Consider the following 11,433-nt stretch of genomic DNA (forward strand, 5'->3'; position numbering starts at 1 on the left):
TTTCTGTGTATGACCATGGTACTTGCTTTTGCTTGCCTCTAAAATATAGTAACGTGTATATACTGGTGGTTTTGTTGTGTACACCTGGTGAGTAGGTTTGGTGTTTGTTGTGGGTTTGAACCTGTTTGAATATAGGGAGTCAGTCTAGTGTTGTGTGTTTGTTTAACCTTGTTAGTGTGTGTATTTCCAGTGTGGGTTTTGGTTGTTATTTTGGTACCGGTAAAATTCTGTAAATTCAACACCCCAGAACTTGTTTATATTACAACCCTTATAATCCATTCAGACCCCTGTTACAACATGGATCCTATACGAGGTTGTAACAACGCTCCAGCAGATTAACACTGGAACACTCAGACAGAATAACATGAACATTGGAGCACCGCAACACTATCAAACTGCACCATTTGAGCACTGGAACATTAGAGCAAATAGCACTGTTCCACCACTGCATTCACTTGCCAATTAGCCAAGGAGCAGTCCGACATAGGACAGACCTCACTAAATCTCCCGTTTCAGGCCGTAAATGTCACATATTGTCAGACATGCATCTAATATTCCTACATTAATAGGCTTTATGTGATAGCATTTCTGTAACATTGGGTTAGCTATTGATCCAGTACAAAGAAGAAGCAAAATTTCTCTCAAATGGCAGGGGCTGAACAAGGTCAGACAAATGAGGCCCACACCCAGCCTGACAGGCACATTGAGAAGGTGTCATCTTCACTGTGATGAAAGCAATCACTAATATCAGGCCAGACGTTACAAGGCAAGCTGTAATGTTACAGAATGCTAATGTCAGTCTATGATTTAGACTCAAAGTGCATAATAAATGGTGTAATTAAATGTCACTGATGATGGAAAGATGGAAAACCTAGGACCTGGAGTTTGATTGGCCTAGAGCTGTGAGTCCTCAATGATATTTCAAGTCTGAAAAAGGGTTTTAGACTTACTTGCAATTTCCTGATCTGAATAGAGATGATTAAGTCCCATTAAATGGGAAAAATGCCAAAAGTTCAGAAACTGTAGGGAAGCAAATAAAAATAATTTTATAATGTAATCCCTCATCACTGTAAAATTCTAGCAAAATATTCAAATCTTTACCTTAGCCTTTACCTGTGAAATATATTTCACAGATCAACATCTAGCCTATTGTTCCTTATTCGTGATCACGTAATCTGTGTGTTCTTTACTCTGGCCTAGTGGAAATTAGGAATAGAACCTGACTCAGTGAGGTTTCTCAAGACAAGATACTTTAGCAATGTCCAAATAAACGATCCCAGGTGTATGCACTGAAGCTTATGCAAAGTCTTTTCTGGGAGAGCTTTTCCCAGAAAAGAAAAAAGACTGACATTTAATTCTACTGATGACTGCTCATTGTTCTGCTTGTACGGTGACATGGATCATTAATCACTGCAAACATTCTACGCCTTTCTGTAGTGATTAAAGAGGCTTCAAGTCACAATCAGACAAAAAAAAGTGTCCAACAGAAATCTATCACACATTAAAACTAGGCACAGGTTGTTCTCGGCTCAAATAAACAATGTGGGGCTACCCAGCCTTTAAGACAATAACGCTGCCCTGTCTTCCAATAAATATCAATTGCACAGGTAATCCAGGAAGCAGCTGTGGTCTAATAGACCCTCTCTGCTCCATGATTATTTTAAATCAGAGCCTGGACCTCTTTGCTGCCTTAACCACATGCATTGGATTTTGAACAGAGAATGACAAAGACTTGAATGCCAGGATAGAAATGCAATTGTTGCTTGAACTCTTTGTTTGCCAAAGACAAAGCATTATTCTTGAAGCCCAGTGCTGTTTTTTTGGTCTCAAGGTCAACCAATCAACCAAAGGAAATATGTCAATTAATACACAAATTGGAAATCACAACCTATGATCTTTTTTGAAATACTGTCTGCTAAGACACATATTACACGAGCTGATGCACAAGAACACATGTCCGTCATGTCACCGATAAATTTAGGAGCTGAGCTCATGGAGGGCATGAGGCTTGCGGGACTGAGCTGAGGAGGCCGAACAAGAGTACGGCAATAAGCATATGCAGCGAGTGGAAGACCTTCAAGGCTAAAAGGTAAAAACATTCTGCACAGTTGAGAATGTGCATGCAGATACAGAGATATCATATGTTCATGTCATCTGCAACATGCTGGGAGCAGAGGGGAAATTAAAGCTAATGTATGAAAAAGAACAAAAAGAGCCTTACCACAATCCAGCTTAAAAATACAAGTAAGGAAATATGCACATCATCTATACAATCATTGAATTACACATCATATCATCTTAGTATCATGACAAAAGCTACATTGTGAATACATAAACACCAGCTAAAACTGACAAGCCTCTTAGTTCAAGTATGCAATAACCACAAATTTTTTATGTCTTAAAAATTAATGAGTTTTAATGTCTCTTTGAGGAGGAGAGCATGTTTTTCTGTCTGATCTATCTTTTAACAGTGTCATGTTACTGAAATAACAGTACCAACGTTTCGCTCTGCCAAACTAGTGAGTAGTCTCTCTCTCTCTTACCACACACACACACACACACACACACACACACACACACACACAATATAGTATGCTGGCCCATGCAGAACAAAGGAGCCATACTGTAACATCACTTTAAACTGATATGCCCATATGCAGTAGAGCCCATGACCAACAAGCATAAAGCTGGATTATAGAACAGCTTCCAAACCCCCCCCCCCCCCCCACACACACACACACACACACACACACACACACAACACCACACATGTAACATAACATAACCACCACACACAGCATAGCATAACACCATACACATAACATAACCACACACATAATACAACATAACCCCCCCACACACACACACACACACAACATACCATATACCCACACTTCACATAGCCCCACACACATAACATACCATATACCTACACTTAACGTAACCCCGCAAACATAATATAAAACCACACACACAACATATTCCTCTCTGTTGTCATGAAACTTCACAGTTTTACGGAGGTGTAATTTTTAGCCCTGCCCCTTTTAAAACACAATTTGCTGCCTCCCCCATACACACATTCCCCTTCACATTCCATTAATAGCCAAGCTCGAGTGCCATTAATATCAAACCTGCCATGGATGATGCATTTTTAAAGCAGGTCTGGATCAGCAGAATGTAACAGCATGAGGGACACGGTACGAGAGGGGTGAGGGAGGGGTGCTGAGTGGTCCCTCTCAACCTTGGTCAGAGCGACGGAGATTACACTGTGAAAAGCTCTGAATAGCAGATGGGCCAGGAGCTAGGGCGTCCAGGAGCTAGGGCTTCAAGGAGCACACACACAGTATAGTATGCTGGCCCATGCAGAACAAAAGAGCCAAACTGTAAATTACCACTTTAAATTGTTATGTGTGTGGGGAATGCATGCATGGGGAAAGTGTTAAGACTGTCTATTAAAGTTAGATCAAGCTAAAATGTACTTATAACCTGTATAAGTAGCTAACTCACCTGTCAACATTGTAGTCCACTATCATCTGAAAAGACTGTATACTGTGCTGTCAGTCACAAAGCCGGGCATTAGCTAATAGCATTCACTGAAAGAAACTTCCATGAGGCCACCCCTTGTCAAAATTTGGTAATTTAGCCTATGGAAATGTACTTGTGAGAACCGTGATAAAATCAAGCAGGAAAAATACATTTGAGAGTGAAAAAAAGACAGTTTAAGTGCACAATATTCATCTTTCTGTGCTTGCGAGTTTCACATTTATTCTCACAAGTTGCATATTTACACATGCGATATATTAAAACTAGCACATTTATGTTTTCGCTACCTGTGCTTTTGCTCCCCCTAGTATTGGTATGGAAATTATACCATAGGCCTTCACTGTGAAGAGGTAGTACTGTGTTACACCGGGCTAGTACCTTTTGCCTTCAGAGCTGCCTTAATCCTTCGTGGCATAGATTCATCAAGGTAGAGTCTGGTCCATATTGACATGATAGCATCTTGAGATTTCTCGGCTGCACATCTCCCTCGGAAGCAAATCTCCCGTTCCACCACATCCCAAAGGTGCTCTATTGGATTGAGATCTGATGACTGTAGAGGCCATTCGAGTACAGTGAACTCACGAACTCATTGTCGTGTTTAAGACACAAGTCTGATATTATTCGCGCTATATGACACGACGCGTTAACCTGCTGGAAGAAGGGTACACTGTGGTCATAAAGGGATGGACATGGTCAGCAACAATACTCAGGTAGACTGTGGCGTTGACATGATGCTCAATTGATACTAATGGGCCCAAAGTGTACCAGGAAAAAATCCCCAACAGCATTGCACCACCACCACCGTTGATACCGATACTGAACCGTTGATACAAGGCAGGATGGATCCATGCTTTCATGTTATTGATGCCAAATTTTACCCTACCATCCGAATGTCACAGCAGAAACCGAGACTTAGACTAGGCAACATTTTATCTTCTATTGTCCAATTTTGGTGAGCTTATGCGAATTGTAGCCTCAGTTTCCTATTCTTAGCTGACAGGAGTGGCACCCGGATGTGGTCTTCTGCTGCTGTAGCACATCTGCCTCAAGGTTCAACGCGTTGCGTGTTCAGTGATGCTTTTCTGCATGCCTCAGTTGTAATTTGAGTTACTGTTGCCATTCTATCAGCTCAAACCAGTCTGGCCATTCTCCTCTGACCTCTAGCATCAACAAGGCATTTGCAAGCTTGAGCTCCCTGCAAAGATTTGCTATAGGGTTTAGGTCTAGAGACTGGTTAGGCCACTCCAGAACCTTTATATTCTTCTTACAGAGCCACTCCTTGGTTATCCTGGCTGTGAGCTTTGGGTCATTGTCATGTTGAAAGACTCAGCCACGACCCTTCTTCAGTGCTCTAACTGAGGGAAGGAGGTTGTTCCTCACAGTCTCACAATACATGGCCCCAGTCATCCTCTCCTTAATACAATGCAGTCGTCCTGTCCCATGTGAAGAAAAACACCCCCAAAGCATGTTGCTTCCACCACCATGCTTCACAGTAAGGATGGTGTTTTTGGGATGGTACTTATCATTCGTTGTCCTCCAAACATGGCGAGTGAAATCAAGACCAAAAAGTTCTATTTTGGTCTCATCTGACCACACAATTTTCTCCCATGACTCCTCTGTATCATACAAATGGTGTTAGTCCTTTGTTAGTGATTGATGACAAATGTCGCAAAAATATAAAACAGAAAAATATGGAATGGCGCTCTTTAATTGTTGTAGTATGACATCATGACATGTCATATGACATAGGTAAAATGGTGGACGTTGTATGTCCGAGGTTATGAAAACTGTCCAGTCACCTGCCCAGAAAACTGCCCAGTTAACAGTTGAGCAGAACGTACTGCATTGAAATCTAGTGCCTACTGCTTAAGCATTTCGGTTTCAGCCTAAATTTCTCTCTGCCAGGTGCAACCCACTTATGGGCTCGAGTGTGATATCTGGAATCCCAGCGCTTTTGGGCTGCCATCCAGGAGTGAAAGTGGATCGGTTCTGGTTCTGCCAAATTAACCTGGCAGAAAGATGCAGGCGCAAGAGTGCCACACCACCAGTGCCGAGACTGGTGAATTGTTTTCTTTTAGAGAATATTTCCTTCTGTAAACAGCATGGCTTAGGCCAGATTAACTAGATTTACACTTGAAAAAAATAAAAAAGCCGGGGAAAAAAAAAACAGGGGCATGGTATACAGAAAACACAACATAAAACTAAAACAAGGAAAGGACCAACAAGTAGGAAAACAAAACCTAAGATGCCAAGTGGAGGTGGAGCTACACGTGACATCTGTCTTGCGAAATGTTTACATTCTGTTTCTCGGGAGGTCAACTGATGTGGAGTAGCCCCAGAAGGTGGTACAGAGAAAGTGTTTAAGACAGACGGCCACGTTGACATTGCTGGCCATTAAAGTGAAATGGCGCAAAAAGTAAACAGTCGAGCTGAGGGAGGTGAGCGAGAGATGGAGTCAGCTCACAATTCTGCATTCAAATTGAATGTGATGACAAGGGGGAACATATGATAAGGACTGTGGACACAAGGTATGGACAGCTGGTGAGAGCATTATTATAGCATTATTATAGCAACCAGAAGTCGGCAATGTCATTCCCATTCTAGCATGCCATGCAGAGGACTTAAAAAACAGACGATTTTCAAAACTCCAGTCAGCAACGCTATTTTGGGGCTGCCTGACACACAATATGTATATAGAAGCTGAGACTATGCACCACCTTTCATGGAGATAATATCATCAGTCCTATTAAATCAATTTAGAGGCTCAGATGCACAGGTGAAACCCCCTCCTGAGGTGCTGAGCACAATCACAAGTTTGGCAGTGGCACAAAGGGAGATGGACATGTGTGAGTGCTCCGTTGGACAGACCTGACCTCTCCGATCAAGGGTGGGGCATGCTCTGTGATTCTGGCATGGGGTGGTGGGGGGGCACAGGGTTGGGGTGGGAACTGTCACAATTACTCCTGCCTGTCACTTATTGTTAGGCCCTGCGAACCTGGAGCGCTATGCGGCCCTTTGGATGCTGCACAAATCCAATCATCAATCTGGAGGCTTTTATTGCTCTGCATATGTGAGCAGTCACAGGTCTTCTGATTACTCCTCACTGACAGAATTCAAGGGGACAAGAGGAGGGCAAAAGCAGATGAGGAAGAAAAATCTGGGCCCCCTACCCATCCTGAACACATTTGCCACACATGTAAGGCAATTCAAGGTTCATTTATAGGACAGGTTGATCTTTTACTGGAGATGTTGGGCTGGTCCTAAGTGCCTTCAAGGCATGAAAAGCAGTGACATAAGTCATCACAACAGGTTCACAACTTATCAGTCCAATCAGCTAAAATCCAGCCTTCCAATCAGAGACTGACCGCTTTTTTACAGAACAGTACAAAGTATGTGTACAGTACAAAGATATTCTTCTCCAGAGCTTGGATTCAAACCCACAACCTTTTAATTGCTGGCACAATGCCCTATTCACTAGGCTAGCTGCCTTATATTGTGCCACCTGTCAAAGCTGATGTGATATGTTGCAGTTATGCTTCATTGGAAAGACTTTGATTAAACCACCACCTTGCACAACAACATAGTATATGTTTATTCAGATATTGTCACAAAAGTCTAACTCTTCAAGAACAGAGCCATATTACAACAGTTTTTTTAATTAGTGCAATTATTAAATCATTGAGCTACTGAGTGGACAATGTATAACAATAGTGAAAATTTAAATACTGACCAATATATATGATAAAATGATATGATTTAAACAATCATTTATGATGATGCATAATTAAAAAATAATAATTTGCATTAGATTTTAAAGCAATGAAACCTAGACTAAAATAAAGAGCCCTGATTAATTAGATGAGCATGAGTGTGACTCGCTGTTAGCAAGTTACTGTCTGCTCTGACATCGTGATAACAGCAAACACCATATAACAACCAATGGGAATCATAGATATGAAAACACTTAAATAGCAGTGAATGGCATACTAAGGCTGCAGACTAAGGCTAGCAAATTGATGCAGAATAACTCCTCCCTTCTATTCATTTTTCATCAAAAACTGGGATGTACTAATTTCAGAAAAGGAATATTCCAAAAGCATTATTATGGCATGTAAACAGAATGATCAAAGGAAACCTGTTAGTGCGACCTGCACAGCATCATGTTAAATATCCCTTACTAGCATTCATGCATCACCTGAACGACTGCCCTTTGTGTACAACAAAACCTGAGTGATAAAAACCAGTTAAGATTAGCCCCTTGCTTCTTGGTGCGAACACACGTTTGACTAGCTTCATAAATGGGGATTGGATGGGAAGTGGATTGAATAGGAAACTAACCTATATTGACAACTGAGATATAAAGAAGAGGTTTTATTCCATACTTATTTAATATACAGAGAGGAAACTGTTCATCTTTTAGTGTTTTGCAGCCCTAAAAATTTTAATAGGTTCTGTAGTAATATTCACACTGCAGACACAGCAATTTCAAGATGCAAGTTCACCAATCACCTGTAGAAATGACTCACAATGTCTGACTCACACATGACTCACAATGTCATCACATGATAAGATAGAACCTATTTACAGAAATGCTATTTTACTGAATGAACAAACAAACATAATCCGCCACCTAGTATCCTACCTCATTATTAGACTCACAGTGAGTCAATCACAGGACACTGCTCAAACGAATGAGTACAAAGCCCTAGACTTAATGTATATGAAAATAATCCATCCAGGTCCGCTGTTTTGACAGCCTGTTACTACAACAGACAGAAAACAAAACACACTAACCGGACTGTCTGAGAAACACAGTCTGTCGTAGCAGCTGAATCCTTTAGTGGTGTGAATGTGAAAGTAGCCCAACCTCACCTTGCCCTCTTGCTCTTCAAACACAGACTGGTCCACATTGCAAGCGAAGAGGGATGTGGGGAGGTCATTGAAGTCTGTGATCTGGTGGAAGCTGTCCCCTAGTGTCGCCTCTCCAGAGGCAGGCTGCAAGACTACCAGCTCCTCCCCGCCGAGGAGATAGACCCGCCGGATGAATGGAGCGCTTCCAGAAAATAAATGTTCTCCCTTCATGGCTGGAGGGAAAGAGCAAGTGAAGAAAAGAAATGTCACTTTTCACTTTCTCAGCTCATTAAAAGCTCTCTGGCTTCCCTTTATCACATATTCTTTCTAGGGCTCATGACGGACGCTGCACAGGATCGAAGTGACTCCTCTACAAGTTAACAGAAACTCTGGCGGTTTTGGGAATGCCTGTGAACACTCATCCCAGCTGGAGACACCGATCTACTCAATCCAGTGACACATGACCTGGTGCAAAAGTAACTTAGTAATGTTTGACACGATGCAGACTTGGTTATAACAATAATTCCTGGTGGAATCACCACTCTCTCGTCCTGAGCTGCGCACACTTGAGTTAGTGAACTCTTTCCAGTTTTTCTCCTTCCGTTTCCTGCTGTACTGTAAATACATTGCATTGTTCATTTCAGCCCTTTCCTAGACTCTTCTTTGAAAATGGATACATTGCGAATCTGTAGCGAGCTGAGCACCTCTCATGCCACAGAGGTGGGATGAACCGAAATCGGACAGCAGCAAGTATGGGGGTTTATCTCAATAAGCCCTCCTGACAGGAGATGAGTGGAACTGGACGGATGCCTCCCAAAAGTCCAGTGAGCACATGTTAACCAATGGACCAGGCCAGAGTAGGTCAGGGACTTAAAGCAAACACAAACTCTTGACTGCCCACCCAGTGGCAGAGGGGGCCTCACACCAATTCAGATTTCCCCAGTCACTTTCCTATAATCTACCCAAACATCTCAGGTCACGAGCTTCATACAGAATGTGAAATCTTTTGCAGCTGCTTTGAAGTCAATAGCCCACCACCAGCAACACACACACACAGTCACACTCTACCTGTAGATACCGGCTTGAATATCTGGCTCATTCTTGCCCTGTGTAAACAATGCTAAAAATAAACTGAGGAGTAGGTCTAATGAAATGCTGACATAATTAGGCACTTGATTAAAATGAAGTGATCCAGACATGTACCTATTTCATTTGCAATATCATCATGACCTTGGTTTTCAGCAAGCATGGTTATCAGGCATACATGCTTTGGTTTCTTTCTTTCTAAGGTGTGCAGGGGTGTCTGAACATCCCTAGTTTGTCATTTTTGCATTTGGTCTAAAAACAATGACCACAAACATGTCCATCATACAGACACCCCCCAAAACAAAACAAAGAAACTAATAACAAATCAGTTCTCCTATATTATTTTTGCACATTCATCTGTCAGTTACTATATACATTTTTTTTTAATTTATTTATTTTTAAAATGCCATTTATTCTAAATGACAATTAGACTAGATCGTAAGCCAGCCAATCAGATACTACTGCAACCTGTTTGCTGCATCCCTCCTTGAGTCATCGACTTGAGGAGCGGCTCTCTTTCGTCATCGTCTGACACAATTCTGTTCTCTTGCCAAGAGAATTGTACGTTGTCAACAAAAGACTATTTTTTTTCTTACATCATTTCCAGCCTAAAAACGTGACCATTAAAGTATCTTGTTCACCATATTCGTGAAATACACCAGGAGTAATTTTCACTCAAGGTCAAGTAGGCTACTCAAAAAAAAGTAGGCTAACGTCACGTACATATTTCTTAGACTGAATTACTCTATTCAGTTACAGTCTACTGGTTTACAAATTACTTGGACAGTTGTTTGCTGCATAGTAAAACAGTTCACTGTTCAAAGATTTAATCTCACTTTCTAAAAACAAACTCGCAGCGAAAAGTCAAATCCATGCGAGTAACATCATATTTACATATAGAAACGCGTCCTTAGACCAATATAACGTACACCAGACATAAAGAAACAACAATACAAACATTATCTAACGGTGAATCAAACCGTCGTTGCTTTTCAGTACCTGAGAGGGATGTTGATGTCCGATGTGAATCTAAAGCGATGGTTCTGCCCCTTCTGCTTCCTTTGTGAATCAACCTCGCATTCCAGCTGCGATTGACTAATCTCCTGACGTTATTGTAGACAGCTTGATTCACCAATGACGGCTTCCCGACGCTGAAATGATGTTTGCGTTACCCAGTAATGAAATACAGCAGGTCTGCAGGGGGCATCTTTGACCAATAGTGTTCTGAAAGCGCCTTCTAAAAAAAGCTGCAGATTAACAAAGGCACGTCAGGGCTTTCGCCAGCCGTGGGCTGTTGCAGAGTCGCGGAGCGTTCGGCAGGTGCTTCTAATCGGTATGTATAACGCACCGCATTTCTCGTCGTACATTGGCAAATATAAAACATTGTCTGCAAAATTCCGTTTTTACTGTAACGTTTAATCGCTGTATAGGCTACACTATATTGTACGGTATTTGTATACCCACGAAAAACTTACCCTTCCTAACTTGTGCAGCATACAAAACGCTTGCAACAAAATAACTTAATGACATTATCCCTATTTCCAGTTGGCTCATGACAGAATTCAAAGCGGATCTTGCAGCTGTGGTGGCGATCATAATTATACAATTCATAACGGAACATCAGTCAAAGCTCTCTCTGTGGCAGTTACAGATTATAGGACGTGGTTTTGGGTCACCAAGGTAAAAAGGATTTATTAAAAATCAAAATTGTGATCTGATATACTCAGCCACTACATAGACTCACCAACAGCCTTCAGGGAAGCTTGTAGTAAGATGCCTTTATAGTTTTTTATATCTTCTATTGCCAAAGCCTGCTTTATATTACAATAACGTGGGGGTTATTATAAGTAATCCGTATTCTTAGCGCTTAACATCAATGTATTAGCCATGGCATTTTCTAACTCAAATGTTCTGAAAACTAATAAAAAAGACCCCTGAGATAATTCAATTGTG

At 41.5% G+C, this 11,433-nt stretch overlaps 1 protein-coding gene and 1 long non-coding RNA gene across 7 annotated transcripts in view; one reads left to right on the forward strand and one right to left on the reverse strand.

The window, feature by feature from the left end:
• rcan2 (regulator of calcineurin 2) overlaps positions 1-10,751 on the reverse strand; it is a 106,701-nt gene extending 95,950 nt beyond the window's left edge. For 4 of the 6 annotated variants that reach the window (XR_013133148.1, XR_013133146.1, XR_013133145.1 and 1 more), the window contains exons 1-2: positions 10,480-10,741; positions 8,416-8,627 (exon numbers count right to left, since the gene is read on the reverse strand). Coding sequence is in view for 3 of the 6 variants with exons in the window: in XM_077016746.1 (XP_076872861.1) it covers positions 8,416-8,625 (210 nt within the window). In the remaining 3 variants the exon portion in view is untranslated. Of the gene's footprint in view, positions 1-8,415; positions 8,628-10,479 lie in introns of all 6 variants that reach the window. The other 2 variants (XM_077016743.1, XM_077016745.1) reach the window with 2 other exon arrangements.
• Positions 10,553-11,428, forward strand: LOC143522849 (uncharacterized). The gene is made up of 2 exons (XR_013133149.1): positions 10,553-10,813; positions 11,026-11,428. It is a non-coding gene; the product is annotated as an uncharacterized LOC143522849 (long non-coding RNA).
• The last annotated feature ends 5 nt before the right edge of the window (positions 11,429-11,433 follow it).

The sequence above is a fragment of the Brachyhypopomus gauderio genome, chromosome 9, assembly GCF_052324685.1.
Source record: "Brachyhypopomus gauderio isolate BG-103 chromosome 9, BGAUD_0.2, whole genome shotgun sequence".
Lineage (NCBI taxonomy): Eukaryota > Metazoa > Chordata > Actinopteri > Gymnotiformes > Hypopomidae > Brachyhypopomus > Brachyhypopomus gauderio.